At 42.9% G+C, this 17,540-nt stretch overlaps 1 protein-coding gene across 6 annotated transcripts in view; it reads left to right on the forward strand.

Moving 5' to 3' along the window:
• LOC110502758 (ras-related protein Rab-37) overlaps nucleotides 1–17,540 on the forward strand; it is a 50,539-nt gene that overhangs the window by 14,088 nt on the left and 18,911 nt on the right. For 3 of the 6 annotated variants that reach the window (XR_005039188.1, XR_005039189.1, XM_036960456.1), the window contains exon 1: nucleotides 8,004–10,303. Coding sequence is in view for 4 of the 6 variants with exons in the window: in XM_036960456.1 (XP_036816351.1) it covers nucleotides 10,145–10,303 (159 nt within the window). In the remaining 2 variants the exon portion in view is untranslated. Of the gene's footprint in view, nucleotides 1–8,001; nucleotides 10,304–17,540 lie in introns of those variants that run through there. The other 3 variants (XM_036960453.1, XM_036960455.1, XM_021581025.2) reach the window with 3 other exon arrangements.

The following is a 17,540-nucleotide window of genomic DNA, read 5'->3' on the forward strand; positions in this document are numbered from 1 at the left end:
AAAGAAGATCTGTGAAGTTATTTGGATTTTTACGAATTATCTCTGAAAGACAGGGTCCTGAAAATGGGACGTTTTTTGTTTGTTGCTGAGTTTATATACACATCAATTACACAAAACATATCTATAAACACCAATTACACTATACACATCTATATACACTTAAATTCACCAACAATCCTGAAATTTCCTTCCCCAACTACAACATTTTCTGACAATATAAAACTGCGTAACGGGGCGGAGTTAGCCTGCAGAGTTCCGTCATACTATCCAGGTCTGTGCCCAAACAATTCAAGCTTCTACTTTTAAAAATCCACCTTTCCAGAAACAAGTCTTTCACCGTTGCCACTTGTTATAGATCCCCCTCAGCTCCCAGCAGTGCCCTGGACACCATATGTGAATTGATTGCCCCCCATCTATCTTCAGCGTTCGTTCTGTTAGATGACATAAACTGGGATATGCTTAACACCCCGGCCATCCTACAATCTAAACTAGATGCCCTCAATCTTACACAAATTATCAAGGAACCTACCAGGTACAACCCTAAAACCGTAGCCATGGGCACTCTCTTAGATATCATCCTGACCAACTTGGCTTCTAAATACAACTGTGCTGTCTTCAACCAGGATCTCCGCGATCACTGCCTCATTGCCTGCATCCGTAATGGGTCCGCGGTCAAAAGACCACCCCCCATCACTGTCAAACGCTCCCTAAAACACTTCAGCGTGCAGGCCTTTCTAATTGACCTGGCCCGGGTATCCTGAAAGGATATTGACCTCATCCTGTCAGTAGAGGATGCCTGGTTGCTTTATAAAAGTGCTTTCCTCACCATCTTAAATAAACATGCCCCATTCAAAAAAATGTAGAACTAAGAACAGATATAGCCCTTCGTTCACCCCAGACTTGACTACCCTTGACCAGCACAAAAACATCCTGTGGCGTACTGCACTAGCATAGAATAGCCCCCGCGATAGGCAACCTTTCAGGGTAGTCAGGGACCAATATACACAGTCAGTTAGGAAAGCTAAGGCTACCTTTTTCAAATTTGCATCCTGTAGCAGTTTTGGGACACTAAAGTCCATGGAGAATAAGAGCACCTCCTCCCAGCTGCCCACTGCACTGAGGCTAGGAAACACTGTCACCACCGATAAATCTACGATAATCGATAATTTCAATAAGCATATTTCCTCCTGCAGCAACTTGCTCCCCTGTTCTCATTTACAACTGCAACCTGGCCAAGATGAAGCAAAGCAGTGCGACACAAACAACAACACTGAGTTACACATGGAATAACAAACACGCAGTCAATAATACAGTAGAAAAACTCTATATATAGTATGTGCAAACGAGGTAGGATAAGGGAGGTAAGGCAATGAATAGGCCATAGTGGCTAAATAATTACAATATAGCAATTAAACACTGGAGGGATAAATGTGCAGAAGATGAGTGTGCAAGTAGAGATACTTGGGTGCAAAGGAGCAAAATAAATGAAACAAATAACAGTATGGGGATGAGGTTGTTTGATGGGCAATTTACAGATGGGCTATGTACAGGTTCAGTGATCTGTGAGCTGCTCTGACAGCTGATGCTTAAAGTTAGTGAGGGAGATATAAGTCTCCAGCTTCAGTGATTTTTTGCAGTTCGTTCCAGTAATTGGCAGCAGAGAACTGGAAGGAAAGGCGGCCAAAGAAGAAATTGGCTTTGGGGGTGACCAGTGAAATATACCTGCTGAAGCGTGTGCTATGGATGGGTGCTGCTATGGTGACCAGTGAGCTGAGATAAGACGGGGCTTTACTTAGCAAAGACTTATAGATGACCTGGAGCCAGTGGGTTTGGCGACAAATATGAAGCGAGGGCCAGCCAACGAGAGCATACAGGTGGCAGTGGTGGGTAGTATATGGGGCTTTGGTGACAAAATGGATGGCACTGTGATAGACTGCATCCAATTTGCCCAGGCTATTTTGTAAGTGACATCGCCAAAGTCAAGGATTGGTAGGATAGTCAGTTTTACGAGGGTATATTTGGCAGCATGAGTGAAGGATGCTTTGTTGCGAAATAGGAAGCTGATTCTAGATGTTTTTTGGATTTGAGATGCTTAATGTGAGTCTGGAAGGAGAGTTTACAGTCTAACCAGACACCTAGGTATTTGTAGTTGTCCACATATTCTAAGTCAGAACCATCCAGAGTAGTGATGCTGGATGGGCGGGCAGGTGTGGGCAGCGATTGGTTGAAGAGCATGCATTTAGTGTTACTTGCATTTAAGAGCAGTTGGAGGCCACGGAAAGAGAGTTGTATGGCATTGAAGCTCGTCTGGAGGTTAGTTAACACAGTGTCCAAAGAAGGGCCAGAAGTTTACAGAATGGTGTCGTCTGCGTAGAGGTGGATCAGAGAATCCCCAGCAGCAAAAGCGACATTATTGATGTATACAGAGAAAAGAGTCAGCCCATGAATTGAACCCTATGGCACCCCCATAGAGACTGCCAGAGGTCAGAAGACCCTCCGGTTTGACACACTGAACTCTGTCTGAGAAGTAGTTGGTGAACCAGGCGAGGCAGTCATTTGAGGAACCAAGGCTGTTGAGTCTGCCGATAAGAATGTGGTGATTGACAGAGTCGAAAGCCTTGGCCAGGTCGATGAATAGAGCTGCACAGTACTGTCTCTTATTAATGACGGTTCTGATATCATTTAGGACCTTGAGCGTGACTGAGGTGCACCCATGACCAATTTGGAAACCAGATTGCATAGCAAAGAAGGTGCGGTGGGATTCGAAATGGTCGGTGATCTGTTTATTAACTTGGCTTTCGAAGACCTTAGAAGTGCAAGGTAGGATAGATATAGGTCTGTAGCAGTTTGGGTCTAGAGTGTCTCCCCCTTTGAAGAGGGGGATATCCGCAGCAGCTTTTCAGAGGTTGAACAGGCTATAGATCTTTGATTAAATTCTTCAAGCCAAATAATATACTCCACTAATTTAAAAAGCAGTATTGATCCTTGTCTGATGCATGGAACACAATGGAAAATGCCCTGTGCCAAATTCTAAAGTTTTATCCAAAAGTCTCTTTCTTTATCCCTTCTTTATTTCTTATTAATTCTTTATCCCTGTTGTGGTCTCACAGATACACTATAAGCAGTAGTAGAAAGGTATGTATTTTAACATGAGACATCATTGTGTACATAATAACACAGCATAATTTCTCAATCAACTGATACTGGTTCAACAAGTAAACAGTGTTGATGTTTTCAATGAAAAATATTGAATTGAATGGAAGGAAGGCAGTGGGAGGCAAATGGGGCTGGAGTATGACCTTCAATGTAACTGACTAGCATGTGATGCAAAGGAAAAACAGGAATGAAAGCTTATCTCAGATGAGTAGCCTACGGTTGAATAGCAAATGATTGTATAGTAACAGAATAAAAACAATTTTGTTGATACAACCACAAAAAGGTCAAAGGAGAGTTTAGCTGTGGTTGCATTCTCGATAGGGGAGAAAAATATGGATACAAAAAGCAGGGGGTATTGATATTAACCTTTAATTTACTGAGCTGTCGCTGCTTGCTCTCTCACGTCTGTATCGTAAGAGAAACAGGGAATCTTATTCACGGAAACATTTTAAAACAGCCATACATTAGATCCCTTTGTTGATAAGATTGGCCCCCCATTGCCTTAGATTAGACGATGGTCTCATAATACCACCAGACCAGTTACATGGTCAAATAAAATCAAGTTTTATTGGTCACATACACATGGTTAGCAGATGTTATTGCGAGTGTAGCGAAATGCTTGTGCTTCTAGTTCTGACAGTGCAGCAATATCTAACACGTAATCTATCAATTACACAACAACTGCCTAATAAACACAAATCTAAGTAAAGGCATGGATTAAGAATATATACATATAAATATATGGATGAGCAATGACCGAGCGACAAGATGGCAAGATGGTATAAAATACAGTATATACACTATCGTTCAAAAGTTTGGGGCCACTTAGAAATTCTCTTGTTTTTTGCCCATTAAAATAAACATCAAATTTATCAGAAATACAGTGTAGACATTGTTAATGTTGTAAAGGACTATTGTAGCTGGAAACGGCTGATTTTTTTATGGAATATCTACATAGGCGTACAGAGGCCCATTATCAGCAACCTTCACTCCTGTGTTCCAATGGCATGTTGTGTTAGCTAATCCAAGTTTATAATTTTAAAAGGCTAATTGATCATTAGAAAACCATTTTGCAATTATGTTAGCACAGCTGAAAACTGTAGTTCTGATTAAAGAAGCAATAAAACTGGCCTTCTTTAGACTAGTTGAGTATCTGGAGCATCAGCATTTGTGGGTTTGATTACAGGCTCAAAATGGCCAGAGACAAAGGATTTTCTTCTGAAACTCAGTCTATTCTTGTTCTGAGAAATTACGTCTATTCCATGTGAGAAATTGCCAAGAAACTGAAGATCTCGTACAACGCTGTGTACTACTCCCTTCACAGAACAGCGCAAACTGGCTGTAACCAGAATAGAAAGAGTGCCCCAGTGCACAAATGAACAAGAGGACAAGTACATTATAGTTTGCAGTTGGAGAAACGTACGCCTCACAAGTCCTCAACTGGCAGCTTCATTAAATAGTACCCACAAAAAACACCCGTCTCAACGTCAACAGTGAAGAGGCGACTCTGGGATACTAGCCTTCTACGCAGAGTTGCAAAGAAAAAGACATATCTCAGACTTGCCAATAAAAATCAAAGATTAAGATGGGCAAAAGAACAGACAATGAACAGAGGAACTCTGCCTAGAAGGCCAGAATCCCGGAGTCGCCTCTTCACTGTTGATTTCCTTGCCAGAGGGAATAACTACACTGTTTGTATTCTGACATATTCCCAGTCACCTTTCCATGGTTTAATGCGGTGGTTCACGCTTTCAGTTTTGCGCGAATCCCGCCATCTATCCACAGTTTTTGGTTAGGGTAGGTTTGAATAGTCACAGTGGGTACATCATCTCCTATGCACTTCCTTATAAACACACTCACCGAATCAGAGTATAAATCAGTTATTTTATGAGGCTACCAGGATCATGTCCCAGTCCGCGTGATCAAAACAATCTTGAAGTGTGGATCCGATTGGTCAGACCAGCGTTGAATAGTCCTTGTCACGAGTTTCTGCCTATAGGAAGGGAAGAGCAAAATGGCGTCGAGGTCAGATTTGGCGAAAGGACGGCAGGGGAGAGGCCTTGTATGCATCACGGAAGTTAGAGTACCAGTGGTCCAGTGTTTTGCCAGCATGAGTGCTACAATCATTATGCTGATAGAATTTAGGTAGCCTTGTTCTCAAATGTGCTTTGTTAAAATCCACAGCTACAATAAATGCAGCCTCAGGATATATGGTTTCCAGTTTGCATAGAGTCCAGTGAAGTTCCTTGAGGGCCGTCGTGGTATCGGCTTGAGGGCGGTGTAACGTTCGTCATAAGGAGTTGACCAAGGCGCGGCGTGGTTTGGGTTCATCATAATTTATTTAAATGTGAACCAGCAACAAAACAATAAAGAGTAACAAACGAACGTACAGCCTTGTAGGGCTCAAAAGCAACAATACAAAAACAACAACGCGAACAAACAAAACATGACGCTAATATAATGCTCTCAGGCAACTATACATAGACAAGATCCCACAAAACTCAATGGGAAAATGGCTACCTAAATATGATCCCCAATCAGAGACAATGATAAACAGCTGCCTCTGATTGGGAACCATACTAGGCCAGAATAGAAATACAATTCACCGAGATAACCCACCCTTAAATCACACCCGACCTAACCAACATAGAGAATAAAAGCTCTCTATGGTCAGGGCGTGACAGGCGGATGGATATACACGGCTATGACAATAACCGACAAGAATTCTCTTGGGAGATAATATGGTTGGCATTTGATTGTGAGGAATTCTACGTCAGGTGAACAAAAGGACTTGAGTTCGGTATCCCAAATGACACCCTGTTCCCTACCTGTGTGTCTCTTTTGTTAACGACAGCTGGTGCGCGATCTCTAATATTAAGGAAGTCTCGAGGTTCTGCTCGCCTGAGTTAGAATACCTCATGATAAGCTGTAGACCATACTATTTACCAAGAGAGTTTTAATCTATGTTTATCATAGCTGTCTATTAACCACCACAAACTGATGAGGGCACTAAGACCTCACTCAACGAGCAGCATATGGACATAATAAAACAAGAAAATGCTCATCCAGAGGCGACACGCCTAGTGGCCATTGATTTTAACGCAGGAAAAATTATATCCTTCGTACCTAATAGCCTCCCTATCCCTGCTTACAATCAAAAACTTAAACAGGAACTACCAGTGGCGCACTCAATACGGAAGTGGTCCGATGACGTGATGTTAAGATACAGGACTGTTTCACTGGTGCAGACTGGATTATTTTTCGGGATTCATCCGATAGCATTGAGGAGTTTATCACATCAGTCACCGGTTTCATTAATAAATACATTGACGACATTGTCCCCACAGTGACCGTACATACATATCCCAACCAGAAGCCATGGATTACAGGCAACATCCACACTGAGCTACGGCTTGTTGCAGCCGCTTTCAAGGAGCTGGAAGCTCATACGAAATCCGTTACGCACTCCGACAAATCATCAAATAGGCAAAGCGTCAATACAGGACTAACATCAAATACTACTACACCGGCTCTGATGCTCATCGGATGTAGCAGGGCTTGCAAACTATTGCAGATTATAAAGGGAAACCTAGCCGGGAGCTGCCCAGTGACACAAGTCTACCAGACTAAATGCCTTCTATGCTAGCTTCGAGGCAGCAACACTGAACCTTGCTTGAGAGTGACAAGTGTCTTCAGTCCCTGTGCAACCGAGGACAGATTATTTTTATGCGCTACGCACTTCAGCGCTCGTCGGTACCGTTCTGTGAGCTTGTGTGGCCTACCACTTTGCGGCTGAGCCGTTGTTGCTCCTAGACATTTCACCTTCACAATAACCGCACTTACAGTTTACTGGGGCAGCTCCAGCAGGGCAGAAGTTTCACAAATTGACTTGTTGGAAAGGTGGCATCCTATGACAGTGCCACATTGAAAGACACTGAGTAAGGCCATTCTACTACTAATGTTTGTTTATGGAGATTGCATGGCTGTGTGCTCAATTTTATACACCTGTGAGCAACGGGTGTGGCTGAAATAGCTGAATCCACTAATTTGAAGCGTATGTGAGAATGCTGTTCATTGACTACAGCTCAGCGTTCAACACCATAGTGCCCTCCAAGCTCATCACTAAGCTAAGGACCCTGGGACTGAACACCTCTCTCTACAACTGGACCCTGGACTTCCTGACAGGCCATCCCCAGGTGGTGAGGCTAGGCAACAACACATTTGCCATGCTGAGCCTCAACACGGGGGCCCCTCAGGGGTGCGTGCTTAGTCCCCTCCTGTACTCACTGTTCACCCACAACTGTGTGGCCTGCATGGCACCAACACCATCATGAAGTTTTTGTCGACAATGGTGGTAGGCCTAATCACCAATGACTATGAGACAGCTTATAGGGAGAAGGTCAGAGACCTGGCAGTGTTGTTCCAGAACAACAACCATTCCCTCAATGTCAGCAAGACAAAGGAGATGATCAACTGGCAACTGCTTGGCATCCGACTGCAAGGCACTACAGAGGGTATTGTGTATAGCCCAGTACATCACTGGAGCTGAGCTCCCTGCCATCCAGGACCTTTATACCCGCCGGTGTCAGAGGAAGGCCCTTAAAAATTGTCAAAGACCCCAGCCACCCAAGTCATAGACTGTTCTCTCTGCTACGGCACAGTAATCGGTACTGATCAAGTCTGGAACCGACAGGATCCTGAACAGCTTCTATCTCCACACCAATTACCTCGTACCCCTGCACATCGACTCGATACTGGTACCCTGTGTATATAGCCAAGTTATCTTTACTCATTGTGCATTTATTACTTTTATTATTGTGTTATAAAATAATATTATTTCTCTATTTTCTTTCTCTATGCATTGTTGGGAAGGGCTGTAAGTAAGCATTTCACTGTTCGTCTACACCTGTTGTTTACGAAGCAAGTGATGAATAAAATGGGATTTTGATTAGATTGAATGATTTATGGAAGTTTCCCTAGCCTCGAGTACCACACTCCTATCAGAGAGGGTCTTAATATACATTAGGCATGTTTTCCCTGTTTATAACATATTCATAACATATTATATAATTATAATATATGTAATTTTGCTTTAATCCAAAGCAATTTACAGTCATGCATGCATAAATCTTTGGTATGGGTGGTCCCGGAAATCAAACCCACTATCCTGGCGTTGCAAGTGACATGCCCTAACAACTGAGCTATGTATAGTCTTACTGTATAGTGTTGGGTGGCCTGGTAGCTCCACACACTGCGGCAGAGAAGGTCTTTCCTGTACAGGACCACCAGGAGCATGAGAATCACTACGAAGAACGCCAGGCAGGACACTACAGAAAAGAAAACAACAAGAAGACCGGCATGAAGAGACTTTATAAAACATATGTGACATTAAAGTAAACATATAGGTTATGCACGATTGCTTTTACATATTTATTTATAAAAATGTAAAAAAACATTCGCACATCTGAGCTATCTTTTTTGCAGGTGCATGGTAACAGTTGAACAAGATGAAGGAAAAAGTAAACCGCACACGGCTCTTGATAGTATCACTGATCTTTAATAAGCTTACGTATCAGCCTAACACATGCAAAATATACATAACCTAAACAACCAACAGTTAGACAGTCCTGTATAAGAGCAAAAGGTTTATGTAGACTGAATGCTGTATGATATGTTCATAGTTTAGCAGCCTGCTTAGGTTATGTGACTGCCACCACTCACCCGAGGCCACGATGACCGTTATCTGATCCGCTGTCAGTGTAGGTCGAATAGTTGTAGTTGCAGACGAAGACATCTTAAACTAAAGTAAGTCCGTATAAGTAGCCTTGTAAACCAGGTCCTGCTATGTAGACAGTTCTAAATAAAAAACGTTGGCTTTCTTTCGCTCCATTATGCTTCTACTGTCCAAACCGCGAAGATTAAACCAATTGAAAAAGAAAATCGATATTATCTTCCCCTTCATTCGAGGACAGAGCCCCACACTGTTAAATCCAGTTATGCTGCAGGAGTGTATCACCTACTGTCTGTCCGAAGTTGGAACGCACTAGTTGGAGAGAAGGGGCCTAGCATCACGTGTACCCGCCCTTCAATGGTCCATTTACGTACTTGGCTAAGATACAGACCTTTCACGTCTGTTTAGGTGAAAAAAATAGCAGCCTACAGGACACATGCGATACACGGATCAGAGCATTGTTTCAGTTGCAAACTGGTAGGCTACAGGCCAGACAGATCTTTGGAACCAGAATTATAGAAAGCTTCATTAATTCATAGCCGACGGATCTATGCATCTTAATTCATTCAGTAAACATGCGATGGGATTCTCTGACTTCCCCTCCCTGAAACTACCGACTCTGAGTTGACAGGCTCATTAAAATGTGCTATTATCACATCAGAAAGATTATATATCTTCTCAAAATAAATATATTTAATCTATCTACAAATTAAGGAGATGAATGAATTATCTAGCTCAGCTCCATGATGCGCTCAGGAGGAATCCCCCAGCCGTTCGTGTTATTCGGGATCCTACAACAATTGAAGTTGAAATGTGAAATGGTTAAGGTTAGGGTTATAGTAAGGGTAGGAGTTAGGGTTTTAGGGTGGGGACGTCCCAAGGATCCCTGTTAGCACTGACCATTCCCCAACCCCCTCCTCCCACTCCCCTCCTCCTCATTCAGAACTATCCGTGGTGCTGAACACGATTCGCTCTGACGTTGATACACTGTCACGTTGTGTGTGGTGCTGGCTGTAGCTGTATGGTACAGTCAGCCTCCTACATATCTTACATGTAAGTCATTACAGAGAAAAGCTGTGGGCAACATGCCTGGTATTCGTGTTGGGGGTTTCGTGGTTTCACACAAAGAAAAGTAGGAAGGAGAGAGACAAAGGGAGAGAGAAATAGATAGTTGTCAGGAAATATCTGGCAAATTTTCTAAGGGGGCATCATTGATTTTGGCATTGTATCCTGGTCTGCCTTGAGCGCTTCGAGAGGATGGAGACGATGGAGTCCATGGAACCGATATCTGCGCACTACACCACGGCATACCCGGAGATCCACCCCGATAGCGCCTATGGATCTACGGAAGGGGAGGAGAACCATTCACCGTCTGCCCCACCAGCTCTTTCATACGACGAAGAATTAATGCACAAGGTAGGAGGATGATTGGATTAATGTCTAAATAATATAAAACTCTGTTACTTGTTGATTTTCTCATAAGACGAGGCTATACACTCGGTTATCTCTTATTGATTTCAGTCACGTTAAGATAGAACTCGTAATGGTTCAGCTCTTTGATGCCACATCTAAATAACAGTTGTCTTGACCTGGTGGAATAGCACTTTGAATTGTCATTGGGCTTTCCATGGTACTGAAACGCTGGATAGCAGTTGGATAATAGCCCACTGACCATCGCAGCAGGAGAGAGTGTATGACGATGTTTCCAAACCAAAGCAAACACCTGTACTGTGCCCTCCCCGTCCCCGAAGTGTTTCGGTTCGCTGCCAGTACCAGCTCATACCCTGTCCAAATAACCTCACATTAACTAACCAGCCTTCGTGCTGAGTCCACAGCTTCAGCCTGGTCTCATAGACTAGACGTAACATATTCAATATGTTGAACAAGCAACTAATGAGCACAGAGACCTCCCAAGTTTGACGAAATGACTTTATATCTTTCAGTCTAACATGGATATTTACCTGCTTTTGTAGCTCTTCGTCAGAACAACACGTTTCACTGCACTAATCTGGTGTGTGTGCCAATATTTTATATATTTTTTAAACACCATTTTTGTAAGTAGTTAGGCCTACTGTCCTCTTCAAGTATAGCTGGAACAACGGTTATGGATATACTGACAAGTTACATGTCTCTCCGCCCTAACAATGGGAGTCGTTGTCCACAAAGTGGCACTGTGGGCTGTCTAGTCATCTAAACCTCACGTAGCAAATAAGTCATACATTTTTTTGTTCTCCAAATTCAACACTCTCTCATTGACCGCCATTAAAAAACTCCTTGCTTTGTGGGCAACTTTAGCCTTGATCTCCCCTTTTAAATAAAGGAGAAACCAAAGCTGCCTTCCAAGCAATGGGAACCTCCCCAGAAAGGAGAGACAGGTTAAAAAGGTCAGAGATAGGCACAAAACAACGAAAAAACACCACCTGCTTAAGGGAAGCATATTTTCCTCCGAGTTGGGCCTCTCTCTTCCTCTCTGGCTGAAATTGAGTACCACAGTATGAGTCATAATACCTATAAAACCTAGCAGTTAAACAAGGAAATGGTTCCAATAGTTTTTCCACCGTTCATTTTTCCATGGGGGATTTTATAATGACTTCATATAAGGTCTGTGTTTCGTGTAGGCTTACCCTGTCTTGATGTTTTGATAACCACGTAAATCTCTCTCGGACAAGGTCACTTTTACCAATATATTTGCCTGTAATAACCCCTCAAAAATGAAATGCTTTTTAGCCTCTAATGTGGCTATCATACAGAACTACAGATCCTGTTGCAAGCTTTGAAGTCATCAATCAAGGCAGTGTTGCAGGGAGGGAAAACCTAAACATTTCTCCATGCTAAATCTCAGGATCAAGTAACGTAAACTCACTCACTTTTGTACATCGCCCTGGTCCGTACAATTGACCTTATTTTAGCGCCCCAAAAACATAATACTTCCAGATCAACTGTAATGTCAATACCATGGTAAAGCACAATTTCTCCCCTTTCCAACAGAATCAATTACATGACCCCCACGCTGCCCGTTTCTGTATGATTCAAGAATGCAATCAGCCCCATCGGGTCTTTTTAAAAATGGCGGGTGGGGAAGCGAAACTGATGCGTGATAGTGAGAAGGAGAGATATTGTGTGGGAAAATAGCTTTTTTTCACTTGATCTGTCCAACTTATCACCTTATTGCCTCTAAAATGTAAATAAAATAAAACACTGTAAAGAGTTTATATAATGTGTCATTACATACCTATTTGAAGGTTTATGTCGCATTTGAATCGGGTTTTTAGGGCGGTGCTAAAGTGATCTTCAGAAGTAAACAGCGGCTTTGAGAATGATGATCGCTTGCAGTGATGATGCAAAAAAATGACTAGGTATCCCCCCTTACCCCCGTCACTGTCCATTTCTTGTTTTTAAACGATGAGAGAAGTGCTACACCTGGTGGAGAGAGATTGTAAGACAGAAATAGTTGCTTTATGCGTGCTGTACGTTACGGCATGACACATCACGATGTAACGGAGGGTCAGTTTTTTCAACCATGTCGATCAACGCTTGAATAGAAACGTAGTTCACACCCACGATTTTGAAGTCAACACAGTCGCTACAGTCCCATTAGTTTCCTTTGTAGCCTCATTTGAATGTTGCAGTTGCACACATTTGTACGGAATGGGGTGAGTTTACGTTAGTAAGGAACCTACAAGTAAAGTCAAATATAATAACTGGTAGATATTATAGTCTTTTTGTAGTTTCTTGTTTAAATAATTGATATTGTGTATTTATCATGTGCATTACTGTTTAGCATCTTTCAAATAACCTACCTTAGCATGTTTTATTACTAGAATAGTTCAAATTACCCTGGCCTTTGTAGCTAACTAGCTAACCTTAGGTCTTTCCGTCGATCAGAAGCAAGGGTGGTTCTGTGCTATGTAACCACGACTCCGGATTGTAACCACTACTCCGATAAGCATGCATGTGTATTTTATCATTTTCCGACCTCTGTAAGAGAGAGGCATCGCTGGAGCCATGTGATAAGGTAAGCCCTGTTTGCTAGCTTCTAATAAGCTATTTTGGTTTGGTCAAAGATCTATAGTTAGCTAGGTGCTTATGAAAATTTGCTAGATAACCACTGACTGTAGTTACGTGTACAACGCACATTACCTTCCTTACAAGTAAAAATAAAACCAGCATTAGCTGGTATAATGACTGTGTTGACCTTTTTATTGACAAGTATTTAGTGAGCTAGCCAGCTAGATAATGTTGGCTCACAGTTTGTGTAGTCATAGTTTTTCACATTAGCCCACGAAGGAAGGGATATTTAGCTAGCTAGTTAATGTTAACTCATCGTTTGTGTTGTCAGACTTGCCAGGTAACGTTAGGCCATCACCATGGCAAGGATAGTTGATTAACTAGCATGTCACCACTTAGAAAAGTCTGACTACACGAACAGTGAGCTAATGTTAACTAGCTAGCTAGCTAAATATCAGCTGGTGGGCCAGCTCGTTAGGCATCTTAGTTGGCTAGTTAGCGACATTAGCTAAAGTTAGCTAGCTGGCTAGCTACCTTACATAGGACTTGTGGGCTCAATGTTTTCCCATACAAAACACAGAAACGGTTTTGTTCCACGAGTGCATCTGTTGTTCTTGACTATTCAAAAAATCCTGTGAAGTAAGTTAGACATGTTAACAGGGATGTAAATTAAGCTATCCCGAGGCTAGTACTTTTCAAACTGGCCCAGTAGACAATGTGCCAAACTAGCCTGACACAGAAGTGAAATGGATAGTAGAAAATGTGCCAAACTAGCCTGACACAGCAGTGAAATTTTGCCTTTACAAACATCGTATGCCACAGATTTTGGACCTAAATGTTACCCGGGCTAGTAAAAATCGTGGTCTGCTGGCCAATGCCAAAAATCCTTATATTCCATCCCTGCATGTCAGTCCCTTTCAGACGCTTTCTTTTGAGAAGTCCCTTTCAGTCCCTTTCTTTTGAGAAGTCTGTTGGTTATGGTATTTAAATATAAATGTTACCATTTTAGAAATCAATCTATCCAGCTAGTAAAAGTAACTTTTGTTTGTCTTTCAGACTTGCAGACTGGAAACCCAGTGATAACACTTGGGTCTGCAGCTGCCATTTTCAGTTGGGAAAGTGAAGAGGCCCTGTGTTTTACAGAAAAGGTAGCTCATCCACCGTGCCAGAAGAGGAACATCCAGACACATCCACCATAGCAGACAATGAAGTTCCAGGCCCCTCGGCCGCTGAATAATGTAGGAGACTGCTGTCTGCACAGTTGCAGAATGCTCTCACTGAGGTACATCCTGAGGAAACATTAGCACAGTTGAAGGTTCTACAGGAGAATCAGCTGTATACCTGCAACCGGTATTCAGCATCACAGCTGTCTGATAAAATACTTAGGGTGGAAACAGAACTTCCAGACAAAGGCATGTTCAACATCGTTGTTGAATACTTTGAACGTTGCAAGGACTGCGTTATCTACTTTGCCAAGTGGAGGGTTAAGGTGCTGTCATTTGAGGATCAAGTGTTTATGGCGCTTATGAAGTTGTGTCACAGCTACACCAACTTGCACCTGGCTCAATTATTCCGTTGTAGTGCAAGCACTGTCAGCAATGTTACCATCAGTTTAATTCACGTGACTCACAAGCTTTTTTTCATTATGATCATGAAGACTGTTCCAAGTCGGGAGAAGAACCAAACGTGCTTGCCTGCGTCTTTTCAGGGGTCCAGCAGAAACTGCAGGATGGTCATTGACTGTACTGATAAAATATAACCTATTCTGGGAGGAGCCTAGTGTGTGTGTCTGAACAATGTGGAATATTTTTGGACCATTGGATTGGAATAAAACCTCAAAAACATATTTGTGTGCTAAAACTATTTACAAGATATTTACAAATGTTCACTGTTGCAGTGCCAACTTTGGATACATGTGGTCCTTGAAGAACTCCTCTAGTCCAGCAATACGAGTCTGCCAGAGGTCGTCACGCTGGATGGTGATGGAAGCTTTGGTGGTCCACAAAACGAAGAAGCAAGTGTCCCTTCCAGTGATGTGGAGCTTCCCTTCGACCTCGTGCCAGTAAAGATGGTCTCCATGTAGGCGGTAAGACCCTCCCTCCTCCTGGATATAGAAATCCTTAGAACCATCCGGTGAGACACCCAGGATCCCAGACCCTGTGACCAAAAACCCTGACTCCTGCACATCCATCCCTGTAGCCATTTTGAATGCCTTGATGCCCCCCTATTCATTATCTGTACCCCACTTTACAGACAACACCCCATCCAATGACTGTGATCTGAGGACTCTTTTTAGCAGCGATGGAGTAACTGGCAGCCAACCTCCCTCTCCTTATGGTGTACCAGTTTGGTTTGGTGCGCTGTCCTACAGTTGCCTGCCGTAGAGCCTCCTGCAGCTCCACCGACAGTGCCATGCCAGCCAGGATGCCTGCATGCCCCAGGTGCCCTTTTTTAAAACAACGTCCAGTACAGACAAGGGTGACAGGGAGGGTAGCGGTTGTTCTGGCTCAGGTTCAAGGAGACATGCCATTTCACTAAACCTGCCCCGGAGACGGTTCCTTAGCTTGTACTTTTCGGCCGGCTGCAGGTCCTCAACTGACTGCACCTGGTTGGGCACGGCTGGCTTCCTCCACTCGCATTCCACATCCGTACAGCCGATATTGTGAACTGCAAAAATAGCCAATGCAGCTGTTTTGCTACACTTATGAGCTCCATGGGGGCATTTGCATGTGGTAGAGATAATCCCTTGGTCACCTATAGAGACCTGCCAAGAGGAAGGATGTTAAGTGCCACATGCCATTCAATACATGACTTTGAACACCTCGAAATACATTTGTTGTAAGAAATGTGCTATATAAATAAAGTTTCATTTTATTGATGACATTAAAGTTGTAGAATATTTAATTAACGGTAATTTCTTACATGAGGACAAGTGCAGTTTTTCCATAAACTTTTAATTGATAACTTGGGATTTTATCACTTGACATATCACTCATACAGTTTGAAAGATCCTATAAATCAAGACAGTGTGAATGCATGTGCCACTCTGAATAAATAAATACTGTGCCTTTGAAGATTTGTCTCTGGTCATGTGACTACAATACAGGATGGATGTCTTAACAATGTCAATCATTCTGAATGTCAATAGATTTTTAGAATCATTTTCATGAATGACAACATTCTAGAACTGAGTTATCACTCATCTGAGTCTGGTATCCGGGGTAATTTAGTAAATTATTATATCATTGATTAGGTATCTCTTTCCTTGTAGACACAGGATAAACTTTATCCCTCATGCTGGTCCTGACCAAACCGGTAAGTTTCCCCTCACTATAGCTGCACTTCTCCACATCGCCATACTTATAGTGGTCTTCTCCCCTTTTAATAGCTCTTATTTACATTCTTGAAAAATATCATAAGGTCTGAACTTGACACTAAAGTTGACATACTGAACAAACAATTATCTAGACTAAGTAAAACAAAATATTTTTTTAAATCTATTGCTTTGCTAACTTGCTAGCTAAAGTGTAGTCTGTGACTAGCTAAGACAGAGAAACCAGATGGAAGAAGTTCAACACTTTATTCAATTAATTTGAATACAGCACATGGATTCATCATGGATTGGGCACAGGACTTTTATCGCGCTGGTGAAATGCAGGAGCTTCCTGCAGGATTTGTAGTTTTGCTGAGGTCTTCTCTGTTGCTAAACTCAGCAAAAAAAGAAACGTCCCTTTTCCAGGACCCTGTCTTTCAAAGATAATTAGTAAAAATCCAAATAACTTCACAGATCTTCATTGTAAAGGGTTTAAACACTGTTTCCCATGCTTGTTCAATGAACCATAAACAATTAATGAACATGCACCTGTGGAACGGTCGTTAAGACACTAACAGCTTACAGACGGTAGGCAATTAAGGTCACAGTTATGAAAACTTAGGACACTAAAGAGGCCTTTCTACTGACTCTGAAAAACACCAAAAGAAAAGATGCCCAGGGTCCTTGCTCATCTGCGTGAACATGCCTTAGGCATGCTGCAAGGAGTCATGAGGACTGCAGATGTGGCCAGGGCAATAAATTGCAATGTCCGTACTGTGAGACGCCTAAGACAGCGCTACAGGGAGACAGGACGGACAGCTGATCGTCCTAGCAGTGGCAGACCACGTGTAACAACACCTGCACCGGATCGGTACATTCGAATATCTGCGGGACAAGTTCAGCATGGCAACAACTGCAACACCAGGAACGCACAATCCCTCCATCAGTGCTCAGACTGTCCGCAATAGGCTGAGAGAGGCTGGACTGAGGGCTTGTAGGCCTGTTGTAAGGCAGGTCCTCACCAGACATCACTGGCAACAACGTTGCCTATGGTCACGAACCCACTGACGCTGGACCGGGCAGGACTGGAAAAAGTGCTCTTCACTGACGAGTAGCGGTTTTGTCTCACCAGGGATGATGGTCAGATTTGCGTTTATCGTCGAAGGAATGAGCGTTACACTGAGGCCTGCACTCTGGAGCGGAATCAATTTGGAGGTGGAGGGTCCGTCACGGTCTGGGGAAGGTGTGTCACAGCATCATCGGACTGAGCTTGTTGTCATTGCAGGCAATCTCAAAGCTGTGTGTTACAGGGAAGACATCCTCCTCCCTCAT

Source organism: Oncorhynchus mykiss, chromosome 23 (assembly GCF_013265735.2).
Source record: "Oncorhynchus mykiss isolate Arlee chromosome 23, USDA_OmykA_1.1, whole genome shotgun sequence".
Taxonomy (NCBI): Eukaryota; Metazoa; Chordata; class Actinopteri; order Salmoniformes; family Salmonidae; genus Oncorhynchus; species Oncorhynchus mykiss.